Source organism: Mastacembelus armatus, chromosome 15, assembly GCF_900324485.2.
Source record: "Mastacembelus armatus chromosome 15, fMasArm1.2, whole genome shotgun sequence".
Classification (NCBI taxonomy): Eukaryota; Metazoa; Chordata; class Actinopteri; order Synbranchiformes; family Mastacembelidae; genus Mastacembelus; species Mastacembelus armatus.
In genome coordinates, this window is record NC_046647.1 from 13,128,097 (window position 1) to 13,149,838 (window position 21,742).

The 21,742-nt window shown below is 41.7% G+C and overlaps 1 protein-coding gene across 2 annotated transcripts; it reads left to right on the forward strand.

Annotated features, from left to right (window-relative positions):
* The first annotated feature begins 231 nt into the window (after window positions 1–231).
* LOC113131515 (vinculin-like) lies at window positions 232–21,686 on the forward strand. 2 transcript variants are annotated; one of them, XM_026308874.1, is made up of 23 exons: window positions 232–399; window positions 5,364–5,434; window positions 6,434–6,584; window positions 7,201–7,309; window positions 8,091–8,213; window positions 9,154–9,314; window positions 9,627–9,629; window positions 11,085–11,175; window positions 11,283–11,430; window positions 11,543–11,696; window positions 11,981–12,156; window positions 13,048–13,238; window positions 14,020–14,219; window positions 14,584–14,712; window positions 14,880–15,029; window positions 15,137–15,245; window positions 15,368–15,670; window positions 15,764–15,888; window positions 16,449–16,634; window positions 17,862–18,038; window positions 19,030–19,233; window positions 19,309–19,413; window positions 19,749–21,686. In XM_026308874.1, exons 1-23 carry the CDS (start codon window positions 232–234, stop codon window positions 19,893–19,895), a joined length of 3,381 nt encoding a protein of 1,126 aa, XP_026164659.1. In that variant the 3' UTR covers window positions 19,896–21,686. The 2 variants fall into 2 exon arrangements, with proteins under 2 accessions (XP_026164659.1, XP_026164660.1); XM_026308875.1 differs by lacking the exon at window positions 17,862–18,038 and having other exon boundaries at window positions 19,749–19,895.
* The last annotated feature ends 56 nt before the right edge of the window (window positions 21,687–21,742 follow it).

The window sequence follows — 21,742 nt, forward strand, 5'->3', positions numbered from 1 at the left end:
CCGGAGTGCACCGACCGTCTGAGTCCAGCCTTTACCGAGGAGGAGACGGTGCACACCAGGAGGAGAGACGCATCAGGGTTTCTACTCAGGGGCTGGACTGACAACTCGGGGTTCGTCCTCCTGTCGGTGTCGGTGCGGAGAGGAGTGGAGTGGAGATAGAGGGGGCGATCTTCAGTGTTGGAGCGACCAGCCGCCTTTATTCTGTCGGGGCTGCGGTAAAAGTCGTTCACGATGCCGGTATTTCACACCAAGACCATCGAGAGTATCCTGGAGCCGGTGGCCCAGCAGATCTCCCACCTGGTCATCATGCACGAGGAGGGGGAAGTGGATGGTAAAGCCATCCCGGATCTGACGGTGCCGGTGGCCGCGGTACAGGCGGCAGTCAGCAACCTCGTACGGGTGAGTCCCGAGTGTGAACCAGGGCGTCAATTCACCACATCCCAATGACACAGAGCCTGTGACGTTTATCATCAGAACTTCCAAACGTGTAGAAAGCGACAGTGGAGACAAAGTGCTGCAGCGACTGCTGTGACAGTTCAGCTTTTATTGAACCAGAGTCAGAAATGATCAGAATCATTGTCCTGTGTGACTTCAACTAAAATTTATGGCCAACCCGCTTTGATCTTTTGATCAGCATTATAATTAAATAAAACTGGAACACAAGCAGCTGACGTTCATGCCTGGTTCACGCGCTTGTGCAGAAGGTTTTTAGTGCGCGTCTGTGCGCACAACACGACCACACAACACAACACGTCAAAGTTTGGCCCGATTAATAATCAGAGCTCAATGAAGTTTGTGGGGCGGAAGAAAGTAGTGCTGATTAAATGAGCAGGTTGCGTCTCTCTCGCTCTCTCTCTCTCTCTCTCTCACACACACACACACACACACACGCACGCACGCACGCACGCACGCACGCCGTGTGACCAGTAAAGTGGGAAATGTCACTTAGGTTAGAAGAGGAGGTTTATGCTCCAGGTGTCTGTGTCCTCAGCTTCATTAAGCTGAATTAGATTTTTGCAGAATTTGCAGTTTACTGACCAAGAAATATGCTCAGCCCATTCATATTCATCTCCACAGAGAGTAGATCCAGGCTTTGTTCCTATACTCTTCCCTTCATCTAGTGACTCCTATTTATTTATTTATTTAGCTCCCTGTTCACTATTTCCCCAACATTTGTGACCCCTCTACTTTAACTGTCACATATCACATCCTCTGGGACCTTTCTTTTCTGTCACCCTGGGTCTAAATGGTCATTTTGTACAAAGAAGCATGATTCGTTCCGGCACTGATGTCTCCTCTGCATGCACTGACTGGAAAAATCAATAGGGGCCACATCATTAATGCTGATCTGGGGTCATTGTTATTGATGCAGGGCAGACCAGACTTCAGTCGCTCAGGAGAAATTAGCAGCAGACAGAAGGAAACTCAAGTTAACTGAGGGAGAAAAGCTGGTTCTGTGTTACTGGAACAACTTAACTGGATGTAAAGGACACCTAAGATTGCACAGAAATTCTCTTCTGACCACATGTGCTCCAAATGTATCTTAAAAGTGCAGACGGCCACGCTGCATGTAGAGCATACTTAAACATGACAAGATGGAAATGCAGGGTTTGTGTCAGACTCAGGGAGGAGCTGTGTACACTCGCATTTGGCCCAGAATTTATGAGATACAGTTCGTTTGCTCTTTGAATCACTTTGTAGTTGGACTTTGCTCTTTTTTTTTTTTTTTTACTAATTTAGATTTAATTTGTTGATTTTTTTTTTTTTTTTTTTTCAGAATTAACTTGGTCTATCATCGTAAGTGTGAAACAAACAAAGCCCTTTATTTTCAATTTATGCCATGCTTCAATATGAAATGTTATTTCTGCAAAACCCTCGTTACCAGCTGCACACAAGAGCCCACCTGGGCTCTGTTAGCCCAGAACCGTTCACCTAAATGAGAGTGTCATCTGTTGTGGTGTGATTTACAGAGGTTTGGAGACTTCACATGAAGTATGTGAATGATCAATACACTGTAAGAATGAAATTTCGTTTGCTGATTTGTTTCTTAGGCAGATTATTTGTTCTAAGTCTTATATAAAAGTTTTGATTTAGTTTTTTTTACACTGTGCAAGGATGCTAAAGATTATTTTGATAAATATCTCATTAACTAATAACAAAAACCCCCATCCTGATTCAGCTCAAACACTGTGGTGTGTCATAACGACATCCCCCGTTTTATGCGATATCATCCACATACACTAAGTCCTTGATATCCCGTTGCTGCCGGGTATATCTCTCAATCTCTCCTCCTCTGTTTGTCCTCGTTGAGCCGTTCAGTTGATCCATTCAGACAGTGAGCAGAAGGAGGCTAATAGCAGCCTCGGGCGTGTCGCTGGGGCTCAGATGATGGAGATGAGAGGTTACTCGGAGAGAGAATCGCTGAGGACACAGTGACTCCAGAAGGTGATGAACAGAGAAAATGTTGTTAGGACAGAGGAACTCTAGTATCAGGCAGAGGAATAAAAAAACAGTACAATAGAGGAAAAGTAGGATGCAATAAAAAAGTTTAAAATACCTTAATCTCTCCTCCTTGCTAGCATTTAATTATGTATTTTGGAGGGTTTAAGATTTAAGGCTCACCGTACTCTCAGACAATCTTAGAGAACATCTGAAGAGGAGATGCTGGATATTTGAGTGCTTCACAGATAAAATAGTGAGAGTTAACAAGTGGGTGAGAAGAAGGTGTTGAAAGATAGCACCAAAAAAAACCAACTTGTAAAATCAGCAGTGGTTTGTTGCTGGGTAGACAAACTTAACTGGAAGTAAAGGATACACATCTGAGAACATACTTTATTTTAGAAAGCTGATTCGGTTTAATACAGTGCAATATACAGCAACATGCCACCATCACCACGGGAGACCTAATGCATACTGATATAATTACTCTGTTAACCCTGTCCAGGGTGGGTTGGCTGTGAGGGGGGTACTCAAAATCTAGGTCACTGAGACACTTAGACACACACACACACACACACACACACACACACACACACACAAGATGGTGTCAGTCCCAATCTGTCAGAGGTTGTGTGTGGGTAGATGCTGATTAAGCTAAAGATCTAAAAGATGCTGGTGGTGTATTTGGTTGAAAGCGTGAGCTTGCTGAAGTTGTGCTGATGACAGAGCTGCCTCGCTGGTGTTTGACAAGTAGTTATTCCTGAAGGAGTCAACATAGAGTTTCAGTCCGTCTGGGGGAGGGGAAGGACGGAATAAATAGATTTACCGTTGAGGGAAGTGAAAGGGAGGGAGAGAAGGAGACAAGGACTGTGAGGAGTGTGACTGTAGACTGAAGCTGCCAAACAAAGAGATGCAAAGGCAAAAGAGGAGGAGGGATGGAGAGTGGAAGTCAAATTGCTCTTTTCAGTCTGACGCCAGCCTCCCTGCAAGAGAGTGAAAGTGTCTCTAGCATCTTTAGACCAGACTCCCAAATCTCATGGTCCACACACACAAATACACACACACACACACACTCACAAACTGTTTTCCACCAGCTATCCCATGTAAATATGAGCCCTGTCTTCTTGTTCATGGGCGGACTCAGGATGAGTCTTAGTTTCCGACTGCTTTTGTCAAACCCCACTGCTGGATGGAATGGAATTAAAGTGATAGAAATTTAAATACTTCAATCTTGATAATTAGTTAGATTTATAATTAAACCAGTAATTCACATATGTCGTCCAAGCTGCACTAACCAATATTTTTAAGTGACAGTTTAAATGACTGTGAAATACAAAGGGCTCACTCTCAAATTCCCTAACATTCATTCTGGATAGTTCATTCATGGGCTGCCCACCAAAACAATTAACAATTATAAAGGATATTTATTGAAATAAGTATTATATATGATTTTTAAGTATTTGGGGCATATTGTCCCCATCATTTTTTTTTTACAGAAAATAGTCTAATAAAAAAGTGACAGGAATTGGGAAGAGACACTAATCAATGGATTATTCATATATTTTTTTAATTTTTATATGTATTTTTGGTATTGTCTTTTCAGCATTCAATGGTCTGGCATGTATTTTTAGATTCTACTGATCTAAAAGCTGAACCCACACTGGGGCTGGTGGTTCTGGATCTGATACAAGACCAAGCTGATTCTACTGTGTCGCTTTTGATTGACAGATGTCTGTTTTGTGTTGGAGCACTCACACATTGTAAGCTGTTCAAACACACACACGCACATCACACTATCTGCCGTGTCCAGAAAAAACACTTCACTGCTCATTAATTATGTATTGACTAATCGATGGCAAGTGTTGCTGTTTACAGGAAACTCTGGAGCTCACGCCACTCTTTGATAAATCACCTGCTGCGACTCCCTGACTTTATCTGGAGGTTTTCATTCCTTATATTTTAGTTCCAACAGGAGCAGTGATAAATTGTCTGAAAAGAAAACACATATGAAACAGACTGGTTGGATCTCAGTGTAGGTGAAACTGTGTTATTTGAAGGCTCTGTGTGATGGCTGCCTCAGTCTCTGGAGCCAGAAAGTCTATTAACTGACTTTCATCAACACAGCACCAAAAGACTGATGTCATCTTCTCACTGTAATTGCATCTCAAGTGCGCGTTTGTGTTTGTGTGGGTGCATGCTCGTGCGTTACAGGATGTGAAGGCGAGTGTTTCATGGCCATATGGTTTTCAGCCAGCTGCATGCCTATATGAACATCTGCAGAAGAAGCAATGAGCAATGTCACCCTGCTATGTGTGTGTGTTTGTTTAGGTGTGTATGCGTGCACGTAATTTTGTACTCAGTACGTCTTTATGTGTCTTTGTTCAGCTAATCATCCTAGAAGTTTATGAAAATGTCTCACCTCAATTGAAAAAAAACCAAAATCAAGGCAACAATGACACCTAAATGGCAAACAACTAACTTTTGCCGACTGAAAAGTTAAAGCACTCAATCTCAGGTTGTTGGATTCAGCGTTTGACTAAATTATTTTGTGTGGAAAATGATTATACTCCTAACAAACATCATCAGTGCTGTTAATGCTGTACTGATACTGTACTGAAATCAGCACTATTTTCAGAACATGGCCACATATGGGGGCTAAGCCTGATTTTTGGATCAGTTTAGAGCAGCATACATGTCTTTCCACAGACCTGTCCTCATGTGTGATAACCAACAGCAGAATCAACCAAAGCCTGAACTGCTTCCCCATTAAGCTGGAAAAATATGTTGTTGCATAGTTGAAATAGGTGTGAATTGATACACAATGTTCACCCTTCAGACTATTAATAGTTCTCATTTGAATACTACTTCCTAACTTGCTGCAGATAATGGTAATACAAAATATGGTCAATCTATGTGTGTTGCAGGTAGGTAAGGAAACGGTTCAAACCACGGAGGACCAGGTGATGAAGAGAGACATGCCTCCTGCGTTCATTAAGTAGGTCTGAGTCACACTGCATGCTTTAGAAGAAGAAGAAGAAGCACTGTTTATTTCTTTGTGCACCTCCTCCCTGTCCCTTTCTGACACAAAGTAGCATACAGAAATACCCAGTGACAAAAATATGATCCTCTTTAGCTCAGTAGACAGAGAACTTGTCAAAGAGAGGATTCCAGGCGATTTAATGTGAGGAAACGTGGCTGCTTTCCCAGCTGCAACAAAGAGCCACTTCTGAGGCCGAGCCCGGGTGACTGTCCCGCTCCAGCATCCAGACCGCTGAGAGGCTGTTTGTTGTTTTCCAGCTTACATCCAGAGAGCTGACATGAACTCTGAGTGCCAGCTGAGAGCTGCTACTCAGCAATCCCGGGACTTGTGTTTGCCTGTGGGTGTGTGTATCGCAAATTGTGTTCATTAAAGCTTTCACTGTGCATATGAAGTAACATCCTCTGTTTTGAGTTAATTTTCTCTTAGGTTTCATTTATTGTCAACACTTAATTTTTCAAAGGCCAACTACTTTTTTAGTTGTAAAAAAAGAAGAGCAGATCCACAAACTGCTCTCTCAGGCTCACTCACACACCGTAAATCTCACTCCCAGGGCTTACAGGAGGGGGCATGTGGGAATTTGAACCCACCTAAAAATAAATGAACCAGCAGCCATCGATACCCTGACCAGTGGGGGTCAGAAATAGGAGGGACTTGGCTTTATTCGGGTGCTCTTAAAATCCACCACCTTCTTTGGGCTAATTTAATCACGGATCTCTAAGGAATTGTCAATTTAATTTACAAAAACAGAAGCAGAAGAATTTCATCAATCACACATTGTTTCTTAGAAACTTTGCAAAATCTGAACTACAGGAATCTTTGAATCCCATCATAATAATGCATAAATGAATTCTTGCTGTTGTGCAACAGAGCAGCTACTATATGCATGACACCTTGCAGCCATCATGTTGGTAAATGTATATGCCGGTTTTAATCCTGAGTGCTGTGCTTTTTCAGGGTGGAGAACTCGTGCTCTAAGCTCGTCCAGGCGGCTCAGATGCTGAAGGCAGACCCATACTCTGTCCCTGCACGAGATTACCTTATCGATGGATCCAGAGGGATACTGTCTGGAACGTCCGACCTGCTCCTTACCTTTGATGAGGCTGAGGTGTTTTAGTCTTTGCATCTTTATATCAATGTGTGTGTGCCCTGAGAATCAGTATTACATCAGAGGTGTGGTATCTTTCAGGGAAATAAAGCTTTATATAGCTGTACAGAGGAAGGAGGAACTCAGCATCAAGCAAGTCTGTAATGGAGTCTCAGATGCATCCAGATCTAATCACTGAGATCAAATGACTTCCCTCTGTCATAAATCAGGATGTGTGTATGTGTGTGTGTGTGTGTGTGTGTGTGTGTGTGTGTGTGTGTGTGTGTGTGTGTATGTGTCTAGTATGTCCCGGCTCGCTAGCGTGTGTGTGTGTGTTCAATGTTTAATAGCAGCTCCATAAGTGGAATCACACTGGGCATGTGATTACATTCACTGTGTCTCACTGCTAGCCTCATTTTTTTGAACATCTTACAGTCACAAGATGTACATCACAAGACTCACGCATCACAAACACACCATACAAACAACAGGACAACTTTAGCTCTGTCTAAAAATAGCTCATGCACACACTATTTTTGTTCTCATAATAAAGTAATAATATTAATATGTTCCTCTCTAATCATTATTAGCGTTTGCCTTATGCTTATATACATAATGTCATCTGCTTGTTTGCCAGGTGCGTAAGATAATCCGAGTGTGTAAAGGCATCCTAGAGTATCTGACTGTAGCTGAAGTGGTGGAGACCATGGAGGACCTCATCACTTACACCAAGAATCTGGGACCAGGTTAGCAGGAGTCTTAAACATTTTTTAATTGTTGAAATTGTTTAAATCATTTTTCAAGTAAAAATAAAGGACTAAATATTTCCTGTTTCCAAGTTCTAAATTGTGAGAATTTAACCCTTTCTGAGCAACTAGGTCTTTATTAAAAGGCTGATACATTCAGTCAAATATAGACAGAACAACAGATAGTTAATAACTATGCCTTAATGCCTTAATAACTTTGACTGAAATGTTGTAGCAAATGCAGAAAAAATTGGCTCAAAAGGGTCAGAACTAAAACATGAGCCATGCAATCAGCCCTTGTTTTTGACTCCATCTGTCATGATAAAAAGCTAAATTAACTACAGACTGCTCTGCTGACATTAAGATGCTGTAAATAAGTATCAGAGACTTCTTTCTGGCAGGAGAGCAGGAACATAAACAGGCTATTTATCATCTGAGGTAAAAGGTCAATTGTGTTGTCAGTTCACTGTGCCATAATGAGCTGGAAGAAAGCCGATGCCGAGGTTTTCTCACACACGACTGATGCTTTCATTGTACGAGCTCAGTCGTTCATGGAGTAATGATGATTGGATGTGTTGAAACACTGGAAAATGCCCATGGGCTCTGGTTACCAGTGCACAGTAGTTAAAGATGTAATGCTAACACCAAACCCAAGGTCACTACCTTTTTCTACTGTCTACCTATTAGTCTAACTTAGTCTAGTCTAGTCTATTATTTTAATTTTGGTAACCTCTAATTTCCACAGACAATACGTTTTCCCCATTTTTCTCTTTGTGCTCAGGGATGACTAAAATGTCAAAGATGATCGAGGAGAGGCAGCAAGAACTGACGCACCAAGAACACAGACAGATGCTGGTCAGCTCCATGAACACTATCAAAGAGCTGCTACCTGTTCTTATATCAGGTGTGACTAAACACACACACACACACAAACACATATATAAATAAAAAAATTCCCTTCTCACCCCTACGAGTGGTGTGTCTTCCTCAGTCTCGGGTGCTCTACCTGGGAGGCCTGGGAGTTTGAGGGTTCCTCGCAGTATCTTAGCTGTACCAAGCACTGCACTCTTCTGAACTGAGAGCTCTGATGTTGTTCCTGGGATCTGTTGGAGCCACTCTCCCAGTTTGGGGGTCACAGCCCCAAGGGTGCCGATTACCACGGGGACCACTGTTGCTTTGACAAAATGCACATTCAAATATGTGTGTTTAATGTGGATGTGATGTCAAAAATAGTGGGCCAATAGTTTGATTTTCCAAGATCACAAACCATTTTGCAACTTAAAGCTGGACTGATCAATTTTATATTAACATAACATTAACATATTAAAGTGACCTCCAGTAGTAGTGAATCTACAGACAGTAATCTGCTGACTCTGCAGTTTTCCTCAGCTTTTTCTCTTTCAACTTGTGATTTTCCAGCTTGTTTTCCAACTGGTTTGGTCCATTGTCACCAGTCTCATCAGCAGACTGTTTGTTGTGAAAAAAGTCTGACAAATCCACCATACCTTATATGCCCGGCACCAAAAAAGGAAGCAGCTAGCTGGTGAACATTTAGGACCTGAAGAGCCTGATATTCCCCTCATGGGTTTGATGGAGAGTAAAAAGGAGAGTAGCAACAAACATTTTAAGAGGTTTTAGTAAGTTTCACATTATTCTGATGAGTTTTTAACTTTTTGAAAATTGGTCTACTGTTTTCATTTCCCTTGTTGGTTGGTGACTGATGTTTGCAACAGCATCTTTTGGGGAGTTTATTTTTAAATAAAGAGTAGCTTTGATGGACATTTTTTGACAAATCCCTTTTCTTGTACGCTTGTAATAATAAATACTGATGTTTCTGTCCACAGCTATAAAGATTTTTGTTGCAACCAAGTGCAGTCGAGGTGCAGGCATCGAGGAGGCGGAGAGGAACAGAAGGTTTACCTTTGAAAAGATGAGCACTGAAATCAATGAAATCATAAGAGTCCTGCAGCTCACCACATGGGATGAGGACTCCTGGGCCAATAAGGTATGACCTATGCTGCACATGTGAACTCAGATTTTCTTCATTTTATACCATTTTATACAAAACCCCAACTTAATCCCACCCGCCCCCACACCCAAATCAGAAAATCACTTTTGCTTTGGAGTGCCTCTGCGCACACACGCCAACACACTCTATCCCCGTGTTCCTCTGTGCTGCAGAGTGTACCTCCAAAAAATTTCACTCTTTACTTTGTGTCCACCTTTTTTCACTTCCTTTGGCTCAGTAGTATAACTCTTGGTTTTTCTTTTCCTATTCTTTCTTTACCTTCCTCCTTCATTCTTTTCCTCCCTGTAGAAGGTAAGCCTGTTTCTCTCCCCCTCTGCAGTTTCCAGCATGCAAGTGTGTATGTGTGTGTATGTGTGTATGTGTGTGTGTGTGTGTGTGTGTGTGCAAGAGAGAGAAACATCCTCATGGTCCTCATGCCTACATTATAATTTTCTGTATCTGCCATGCTGGTATTTGACTGTAAGTGTACTGTATGTTATAGTCCACTGACTGCTGACGTGATGATGTATAGTGCACATACTTCATCACTATACTGTTATATGTGCATCTGTTTGTCTCTAGATATTCATCCGAGTCGAAATGTGTTTGCCAACAGCAGTTATTTAAGTTGTTCAGTTAAATAACTTAACATGAACTGCTTCAGAAATTCAGTCTATCTTCAGTCATATGGTATTCTCATGGTGCTGCTCATGTTTACTGCACATTAGAGCTGCCAGAAGCACAATAAGATACTCTCTTAGAAATGATTCTTAAGATGTTTTTGGCCACATTAGTTAAATACTGTGCAATAAGTTCATCTACTATTCATTTACTATTGGTAAAGTTTGTAAAGTCTGTTTTCACTAGTCTAACCTGCATGTTTCTCTGCACACAGCTACCGCAGACAATAAGCTGTTTGTGTTTGTGTGTGTGTGTGTGTGTGTGTGTTTGCTGTGGAAATACTGCATTCTGTGAGCTGCGATAACTGCTGGCACACGATCACTGTCCTCCTCTCAGGTCATGAATTATAGAAATGAACTGGTTGGTGTCCAAACACATCCATAATAGATGGACTGTATTGAATGGTTCCACTTGAGTCTCCTCTGAGCTGGAAAAAAGGTCTTTTTTTTCTTCATCTTGGTATAAAGCAGTGAAAGAAATGTAAAGTTTAGAGACAAACAGCAATAAATATTTGCACAATATTATTATTGCACAGTACGAGGTCAATTTAAACAAAATAAATAAAGTTTTGGTGTCTTGAATTTTAATGGCCAGATGATATTTGATATTATTGTTTTCTACAAATTCCAAAAAAGTGAAACAAACCAAGGATTCTACTAAAAAATACTGACTATGAGGTCTCAGCTTCATACAGCTCGTTCCTTCGTGTCAAAGAGCTCCATTGTTGTCCAGAAACCATTAAAACCACATCAATGAGCCACACTGTTGCACTGGGTGACATAGTACCTCATTATTTTGAGTCGATCTTTATGTAACTATCCTAAACTATAATGAAATACAAACCAAAGGCATGTTAATCTAAACCAAAAATACCCCCCCCCCCCCCAAAAAAAGCACACTATTTGCTGGGATTTTAGTAAAGGCAGAGGTTATTTTAGCATACTTTTGACAAATCAGTAATGAATTAGTTGTGTGAAACTACCTACAGACAATTTGTTGCTTACTGTAAAGTAATACCTTCTTATTAAATAATAACTTTAATTTTCTGAGCTTTATACACAAAGCTGTGTTTTCTCTTTACCTCAGGATATGGAGGCGTTGAAGAGATCTCTGGGTTTGATTGAGTCAAAGATGGTACAAGCTAAAAGCTGGCTCAAAGACCCTCATGGACAGCCAGGTAAAGTTTTCTGTTTGTTTGTTGGTTTTAGTTTTCACACACCTTCCTCCAAAACAGCCCATGATGTTACATCAACATCTCATCTTATGGTGTGTTGTCGTCCCTAGGAGACCCAGGAGAGATTGCCCTGCGTGTGATACTAGATGAGGCTGGTAAGGTGGGAGAGCTGTGTGCTGGGAAGGAGAGGAAGGATATACTGGCAACCACTAAGGCTCTGGGGCAAATGACTGACCAGGTCGTAGATCTTCGAGCCAGGTATTGTGTTAGTCTGAGTGAATTCGAGTTAAATGTTTCTCTGTAATTATTGCGATCCTCTAATGAATTTTGTCATGATGTGCCAGCAATGTGTGTTTTTCTTTTATGACAGAGGCCAGGGCCCGACCCCGGGGTGTGTACAACGCGCGAGTCAGTGTTCACAGGGCTTAGACTTATTATTTGGCAAAGTGGACGGTGCTGCTCGCAGGCTGGAGGCCCTAATCAGTGCCAAGCAGGCCATTGCCAGGAGGCTGGATGCTGCACAGGTCAGATAAAACAACACAGCAATCTGCTTTAATCCTCTCCCAAGTGAACATCATCTCCTCATTGCCTTATATTTATCCCATTTCTTTTAATCTAGTTCATTTCCATTTTTGTATTTTTAGGGTAAAAGCAAATGTGGATAAAAGCAATAGCAAAAATACTTCGAATATACAGTATTTAGTAGCATGATCCTGTTCTTGAAGCTTCCTTGTGTTGTTTTTTTAGATTCATGTTACTTCTTTCATCATGAAACAAGTAAGCCACATACAGCATATGCATTATTTAGGCATGGCTGGCTGATCCTAATGGTGGTCCTGAAGGGGAGGAAAACATCAGAATGCTACTAGCAGAGGCCAAACGCATTGCTGATCTGTGCGAAGACCCCAAAGAGAGGGATGATATCCTGCGCTCAATCAGCGAGATTGCAGGACTCACTGCCAGACTCGGGGAACTACGCAAACAGTACGCTTTCCCTCTTCTGACACATGCAGGACCAATGATGTTTTATAAATGCCTTAAGTGATTCTGAGACCCTCTTTTTCCAGGCTCAAAGTGCAACCACTTGCCACAAATAGATGGAATATTTTACCTGTGTTGTTGCCTGTCAATCTCGGGCTTCAGTCCTACCATAAGGTTTCTAACTGTTTGAATATGGTGGTGAAGAGAGGGGACTATGGTATTTATGCCAGTCATTTGCCACTGAGTTTCAAGTAAATTTCAAATCCAGTTTGATCGCTACGTCATTGGCTTACTAACTGTTAATTTACTAGATGGCACTGTAGTGTGGTGAGTTTCGGTACTGCACCTCCACTGGATGTATTGAGCAATAAAGGAAACCAAAGGTAAATACAACTGTAAACAGAGCTGAGGTCCATTTTTCATCTAAAATATAATACAGTATATGACTGCATTTAGATCATTCCTGTATGAGCCTATAAAAAGTAACTGTACAAGGGAAATCTTTCAAAATAATACACTTTGTTCAGAATATAAATATTTTCATTCTTCTGTCCTTAGATAAGTTAATAATTGTTAAGTTCATAAAAAGTATTTACTAATATAATTTCCTGTTGCTTTGTGTCTAATGATAAAACATATATACCTAAAATAGAAATACAAACATTACAATACAATACAAGAATTTTATCTTTATATCCAGTTACACAAAAATTGTTTATACAAGCAGATAAAAAAGTGGCATCAGCCTTTGACAGTTTTTGTTTTCCCTTAAGGATGGTGTCTGACACGGGAGTGGTGCTGTAAATTTGACGGGCTATCTGCATTTAACTGTTTATTTCAAGACCTTTTTTTTTGTTTTTCTATCAACCATCATTCTACTTGTTATTGTCTCAGGGGTAAAGGTGACAGCCCAGAGGCCCGTGCCTTGGCAAAACAGATTGGTGCAGCACTGCTGACGCTGCAGTCCAAAACCAACCGGGCTGTGGCCAACATGAGACCAGCCAGGCCTGCCGTCACCTTGGAGGGCAAGCTGGAGCAGGCCCTCCGCTGGGTGAATAACCCTGGAGTAGATGACAGAGGAGTAGGTGAGCGAGGTTGAATGACAGCTCTAGGGAAGGATGATGTAGTAGTTTGGTCCAAAAATAAACGATCTGACCTTCCGGGCCTTTTGTCAGCCTGTTTGGGTGATGGAGGGTGTGTTAATGCAGTACCTTGGGACTTTTTGCGATTAGCTGGCAGTTACAGGATATTGAAATATGTGAGGTGTTTGCAGTCCATGAGTAGCTCACAAATTGTCTGAGTGAGGAAACATGTCTGAGTGTGGTACAGAAATAACTGCTGGTGACTGGTGCCATTTCCTTAAATGCCTACAGTGATGTATCTAATGCATTAATGCATCACTCACTGAATGACTAACATGGCCTGCTTAATAATTTCGCAGGTATTGTATTGTTTGTATTTGTTTTATACCTCTTACTTTATTCCTGTTTTGTCATTTATTTGTTTCCTATTTTCTCACATGCTTCAGAATATGAGAGGCTACAGTGGAACACAGGTACACTGAGATATAATGAGACACTACAGATAATAATCAAATAATAACTTGGAAACTGAATGAGGTCATCATATGCCAGGATATCCTCTAATTTATCCTCTAAGTTACTTGAAATATGAACCATGTAATTTCTCACTTCTTGTGATATTTTTAAGAACATGTTCCCAATCAGTACAAAACACAGTTCTGCAATTTAGAGTTGTCTATCTGAGGGCCTTTAATTCTTGTGTCTGGATTTTTATTTAACACCAATGTGGTAATGCATACTCAGATGTAATGTGAGGATGACTTTTGCCCTGGACTCTCCACAGGTCAGGCAGCAATCAGAGGAATGGTTGGGGAAGGGAGGAGGCTGGCAGGAGGCATGTTAGGCCCATATCGACAGGATATGATTGGACGGTGTGACCGAACAGAGGCCCTGATGACTTCTTTGGCAGACATGGCTGGCAGGGGTGAGGCTGAAGCCCCTCATGCACGAGCTATAGCGGCACAACTGCAGGACAGCCTCAAGGTACATCAACAGTCTCACAAATACACGAGTGTATAAATGAATCCATGCTCAAGTTTAAACCCCATTATGATTAAAAATGTATGCTCTGCAGCCAAACATTGTTCAGACCCACAGACAATACTGTAAATTTTAGTAAAGAAAGTTATTAAATATATATATATAATTTGTAAGGCTAAACCTTGGGGTAATGTAAATAAAAGGATGCACAAGACATCTATAATATTTCCAATTGAGCCAATAGTTCAGCTATAAAAACTATGTAGTCTTGGGTATGAATACATGATGCATGTGGGTTTGCTATTATTGAAAGTATGGGGGCAGAGCTCCATCTAGTGGACTAATATGACACACTCTGCTTATACAGGACCTGAGGCAGCACATGCAGGAGGTGATGACCCAGGAAGTATCTGATGTTTTCAGTGACACCACCACCCCGATCAAACTTCTAGCTGTGGCTGCAACTGCTCCTCCTGATGCTCCCAACAGGGAGGAGGTTGGTAAACTACAAATTGGGTTGCAGCAATTAATCTTCTAGTTTCTCATTTCTACTGACTCTACACTTTTTTTTTCAGATGTTGCCTGTGTAAAGAAAAAGAAAGCAAATTATAGAGGATGATTGAGTTTTTAGTCTGACTATACCAATATTAATATTTGGTGTAGGTTTTTGAGGAACGTGCAGGGAACTTCGAGACTCACGCAGGTCGACTGGGGGCAACCGCAGAGAAGGCTGCTGCTGTGGGCACTGCCAATAAGACCACGGTAGAGGGGATACATGCTGCTGTGAAACATGCCAGGGAGCTCACACCACAGGTGCTTCTGTTTGTCTGATTGTCCATAATGTGCACACTTGCATACATTTATGAAACATGTAGCTGTCAGGGTCGGCCATTCAGTGAGAGATATTTGTTATTGTCCAGGTGACGTCTGCTGCACGGATCTTGTTGAAGAATCCTGGGAACAAAGCAGCATACGAGCACTTTGATACCATGAAGAACCAGTGGATTGACAATGTGGAGAGACTCACTGGTAACGATTTTCTCAGCATTTGTTTGTTACTTCCCAAACTCCATTTACACACTAGCACATGAGATGTGACTTACAGAGAGGTTAATCTGTGTGTGTGTCTGTGCTTTTCTCTGTGGCTTCAGGTCTGGTGGACGAGGCCATCGACACCAAGTCTCTGCTTGATGCTTCTGAGGAGGCTATAAAGAAAGACATCGACAAATGCCGAGTTGCTATGGCAAATGTTCAGCCCCAAATGCTTGTTGCCGGGGCAACAAGCATAGCACGACGAGCTAATCGGGTCCTGCTAGTGGCTAAAAGGGAAGTGGAGAACTCTGAAGATCCGCGATTCAGAGACACAGTGAAACATGCATCAGACATCCTCTCACACACCATCTCGCCCATGGTGATGGATGCCAAGGCAGTGGCTGGGAACATACAAGATAAAGGTACAGGAATACACTGTGCAAACACATGTTCTGCATTACACAAAGTGACCCAGTTTTATTCACTTATTTTCTTTCCTGATGTTTAACCCATAGCCCTGCAGAAAGCCTACCTGGACTCATGTCACAGGATCCTGGCTGCAGTAGGAAAAGTTAGGGAAGCCTTCCAACCTCAGGAGCCTGATTTCCCTCCTCCACCTCCTGACCTGGACCAGCTCCATGTATGCACATTCAAAGGCGCACATTCCCTATTATCCAGAGTAGACCTTTGAATAACCCACACTTCCTTACAACCACTAAAAATCAAGGAATTAAAAAAAGATGGGGCTAGTGAAAAAATACGATTTTAATATGAATTGCTTTGAATTGTTAATGGATTCAGTGGATGTGCTCAATGTCCTATAGGAGATGACTGGTGAGTGCTTGCAGCCCTCAGACATAATTGGAAATATCAAACTCTGTGTTATTGGTTAAAATATACATAAAACTAAAAAATACCTCAAATCTGCTTTCTCAATTAGATTCCTTTCACTGGTGATTGGGTGTTCCACAAACACACATGTTTTGGGACAAATACCCAGCCAGAGGAGATGCTTTAATTGGCTTATATCTGTTTTAAATTATTTTTTATTATGATTAGTTTTTATTTGTATTAAAGTTAAGTAATTTCTTAAGTAATTTTTTTTAATACTATAAGGGGCTTTATACAACACACATAGCCCTCCTGTTGCTTTAAAACACATCTATAGGTAAGATGTGCATCTGCGTGTGCATTTTCCAGGTCAGTGATGAGCAGGCACCACCCAAGCCCCCTTTGCCAGAAGGTGAGGTGCCCCCGCCTCGGCCCCCTCCTCCAGAGGAGAAAGATGAGGAGTTCCCAGAGCAGAAAGCTGGAGAGGTGCTCAGCGAGCCCATGATGGTGGCAGCCAGGCAGCTGCACGATGAGGCGCGCAAGTGGTCCAGCAAGGTCAGTTCACACAAACACTGTAAACACATCTAAACACTGAAACATACAGTTTGCATGTTCACCCAATTAAATGTGTAATTTAAAATTGATAGCACACATACAGTTCTGGGTGAAATAAAATAATGGTTGGCGATGTCCCAAATGTTATTACAGTAGATGACTGAAATGATCGCACAGTTTTAATTTTTCTCTCTACTGGCTATAACACACTTCGTTCAAGGAGGAAGTTCCTACCTCATATAAGAATATCAAGAAATGACATTTTTCTTGAAATCATGTTGATCCTGAAATGTGGAGATCAGTGGCTCGATTCCAATTTCAGAGGGAAGCTGGAAACTGTCATCTGTTCAAGGCCATCTTATAAGCTTGTTAATGGCTCAATGCATAAGCACGTATACGTGCACACAGTAAATAAAAGAGTCTTCTGTGGATCCAGACATCTTTAGTAGAAGTGGAAAAGAGGTGCACTATATTTACATATTTTCAATGTTTATGGTGTCTGTATTCTGTATGTGGGTTCATGTGTTTGTGTGTGAAAGAGCAGTTATTCAGTCTATATACTGTAATCCTTGATTGTCCAGGAGTAATGCCATCTCACTCACTTTGTGAAGCACATAGCCATTTGCCCCTCTTTAGCTCTCTGAGCTCTCTGCTCTCTTTTTTACACCTGTACATCAGAGGTGTCTTTGGAAACCAAGCCCAAAATAAAAGCATTGACACACCACTATACTCCTAAATATAACAGAAAGATACCAGCTATTGGTTTTGGTTACAGGTAGGCTTAGTTTGATTGTACACGTGCTTTACAAATTGTTAGCTCAGCCACAGCTACAGAGTAGGCACATCATCCTGCTGCTGCCTGCCCACACCAGCTCCTCTTTCCTCTTTTGTTTTCCACAAAAACCATCTTTGCCTGTGCGTGCAGTTTCATCTCCCCTCACCCTGCCCTGTCACAGTGCCTGTATTTGCCCCTTCGTCCTCCTGTAAGGCTCCTGTCCTCTGTTCTTTCATCCAGTGCTTCTCATACTGTACTAAATGCCTCCTTTTCCCATGCTTCCTTCCCTCCGGCAATCCCTGGTTTTTCCTCCTTCCCTTCTTCACATTCCTTCTTGTTTTCCTCCTCTCCCTCCTCCTCCCACCCACTTTTGCCTCCCTCCCTTTCCTTTCCATCCCAATCTATCCTGCTCCTCCAATCACTACCAACACCCCTCACCCTGCCCTGCTCAGCCTGAGGATGAGGAGGCTGTAGAGGAGAGGGAGGTAGATGATGAAGATGAGTTTACTGATGGTGAGGATGACTATGAGCCAGAACTGCTGATGATGCCCTCCAACCAGCCTGTCAATCAACCCATTCTGGCAGCTGCCCAGTCTCTCCACCAGGAGGCGCGCAAGTGGTCCAGCAAGGTCTGCGCACATACATGCACATGAGCGCACACACAATAAATAGCTCCAAGTGTTTTGGGCTGCTGGAAGCATCACAAAGTGCTGTTTGACCCTACGTACAAACACACACACACGCATGCAAGCACACAAACGCACAGCACAAGAAAAGCCCTGCTGGACTAAGAAACACCCTTTGGACTACTAGGTGACAGTCACTGTGGCTGTGCAAACAATGAGCTCTGCATATGCCACTACTATGGAAACTTCCAACCATCTGTGACTGCTGTTTAACTGTTGTTGCATCACACACACAGACATGGTTGACACACAGTTATGCGGATGATGTTAAGGTTGCACTAAAGGTCAAGGAATGCTGGAATGCAAGTTTGTTTGTTGCACAACACGGATAAACTGGTGCTGGCTTCACAAGTCCGTCCCTTATGTTCATGATCAGGTAAAATGGTTTAAAGCAGGAGCCCAGTGCTCCATCTCTCTGTTAATGCTGTTGCCAATCACTCGTTGCCTGGCTAACCTGTGAAGCCAATGATGACAGTTTCCTAAAGACCACTGGGTGATGTAGCTTTGACGTTAGACTGCCTGCTTGCCCGATTTGATCAACTGCTTCTGCTTCTCAGCCTCAGGGTGTGTACTGATCACTCCCACGATGGGAACACCACCTCATGGAAACTAATCTCAGTCTGACTGCAATGTGAGGGAGACAACTATGAATATACATTTTAGAATTTCTGTGCTAACTTGCACCAACACTGCATGCAGCTTTCTGCTAAACACACTTGTAAAATTAGTGCCTGTTTTGCTTTTGTAATTCAGATTCAATTTATACAAAGCACTAAAATTTGTTTGGTGTTTGATAACACTTCTGACTATTCTGCATTCTGATCATTATCAGAAAAATGTGTGGAAACATGACTCATCTCTTATCCAAATCCATGTTCATCTCCAGTATCCTGCTCACACCTTTCCTCTTCTACATCTTCCCCCTTCTTCACAGGGTAATGACATCATTGCAGCAGCCAAGCGGATGGCACTGCTAATGGCAGAAATGTCTCGGCTGGTGCGTGGTGGGAGCGGGAACAAGCGAGCGCTGATTCAGTGTGCTAAGGACATCGCCAAGGCCTCGGATGAGGTAACAAGACTGGCTAAGGAAGTGGCCAAGCAGTGCACTGACAGACGCATCAGAACTAATCTGCTACAGGTAAAGACATACAAACACAAACACATACTCCACTCTTGTACAGAAAATAATTAACATATGTTTCTCACTCCAAAGGTGTGTGAAAGAATCCCAACCATCAGTACTCAGCTGAAGATCCTCTCTACTGTCAAAGCCACGATGCTGGGCCGAACAAATATTAGTGAAGAGGAGTCAGAGCAGGTAAACTCACAAAACTGCACTTAACTTGTTGGAATGCACTGATAACAACTTTTTCTTTTGGTACACACATTAGTGCCTCACCAGTAACGTACAGTGGTGGAATGCAACAAAGTACATTTACTCAGAAACTATAAATACACTTTGGTAGTTCCATTATTCTGTTTTATACTTCTGTTCCACAAAAATAAGTGTTTTTAATGTGATGACGCTTTAAGATTAAGTGTGACAGCTTATAATGTAATACATTTGAAACCAGGATTTTGAATGCAGGACTTCATTTGTAATGGAGTAAAAGATCTGAATACTGTTACGAACTTCACTTTATTCCCATCCAGGCTACAGAGATGTTGGTGCATAACGCCCAGAATCTGATGCAGTCGGTGAAGGAGACTGTCAGAGAAGCAGAAGCAGCCTCGATCAAGATCCGCACAGATGCAGGATTCACCCTACGTTGGGTTCGCAAGACCCCCTGGTACCAATGAGTAACAGTGAAACTAGTAACACTCTGAACGTGGCACTGATATAGCTCACACCTCAAGTAAAAAAAAAAAAAAGTGTACATTAGCTCTTGAATGTGCACTGAAACTGCAGGTGATTTTGATCCATCCTCTGCTGTAGTTCGGGTGTGTGTACCGTTAGGTTTGGCACTGAGCAGGTTTCATTTAGTGGAGTGAGTTCAGCTTTGCTCTCCAGTTCCCTTTATCTGTAACTGTGGAAGCACGCAGGCTAATCGGAGACAGTTTTTAATATATATTTTTGGTATGTTGTGTTTATCCAAATCCCAGGTATATATTTTTTGCATGAAAATTTTTTCTATTTTCTAAAGACACAATGATGACATGATATTATCCCCAAGAGGACATTTAATTTTCATTCAGTTTTTCAAGTGAGTTTCTTATTGTCTATTGTATATACAGTAATTATTTGTGTTATAGACAACACTCAGCTATAAGCTTTATTCACAGAGTTTGACACTAAAGTGTAGAGTCTTGTGTGGGGCTGGGGAGCTCTCCTCTCTTCAGGTTTACTTTTGGTAATAACCATAGTTCTACGAATTCAAAGACGATACACCATCACTGCCGCCCAGTGATGTTCATACTTGAAGAACTAAAACGTCTTCTGGATTAAAAGTTGCGCGGATGATACTGTTTCAAAAGTGATTGTATAATCGAAAAAGACATGAATGGCTGTCAATGAAAATATGCATTTTTTTGTTGACACAGAAAGGTTGATAACTTAATAGACGAAATGACAGTGGTAGTATGAGTCACGGTAAGGTTAAAGTCAAGGTTAGTTGTTTTTAATGTGAGTTTTGTTTTTATTTACCTTTCACAGTGAACAACACCAAAGGATTTGTTTATTACTATAAGCTGTTCTCTCAACACAACAGACCCTTTCTCTCTTTTTTAGCCAAGAGAATATTTTCTCCTGCTTTTTATTTTAAGCTATTAATAATGCATTGTTTCTGTGCTGTCTCTGTACAAGGTTTGTTGCTTTGTTTTTTCAAAAATTTTCTAATTTCAGTTTTCAGTTTTAAAACCTATGATTTTGAACAGACATAGACTTTTCTCCATGAGTGAGATTCATCACAATGACTGCTCTGAAGCAACACATTTTCTAAAGAGCCCTGGTGGTTTGAGAACAAAAACCTTTATACGTGATTGATGCCGGTCTATAGTCTATTTTTTTAAGGTCTAGATCAAAAACTGTTAAAAAGGAGTGTTAAGATTGTTCGACTGGTAAATAATTATTACATTCAACCAGATGAGTGAATGCACATATTCATTCCCTAAACAGTATTTCCATTATTTAGCTATACACCTTATCCTGTAGAGGTGTCATGGTGGGGTTGTAGCCAGTCTCCCCTTACACTGGGCAGGAGGCAGACGAGACCCTGGACAGGCCACTAAACAGTTTCAGTATCAGGTTTTATTACCTATTTTTGACAACAGCTTTCCAATTTTAATAGTTAAAAGGAGAGTTTGTCCACGTGTGCCTGTGTGTATGTGTGAAGCCTCGTCACTGAAACATTATAACTGAGTTGTCCTTGTGATGGTCGAGGACACAGCTCTAAATAGCAGCACAAATTGCGAAACTATTAAAAAAAATGTATTTGGGCCTACTAAGCATGTAGCAGTCACTGATCCCTCATTGATAGTGACAGGGTGTAGTTCTTGTGTACTTGTTCGTTAACACCTTGAATGTAATCTGATAGCTTCTAGCCCTGCCAACACATCTGCTGTGCCTTGGAAGAATAAAAGTCTATGATGATGCCTGGAGTCGGCCTCTACTTTTTTGGTGCCACAACATAAAAGCAGGGGAACAAGAA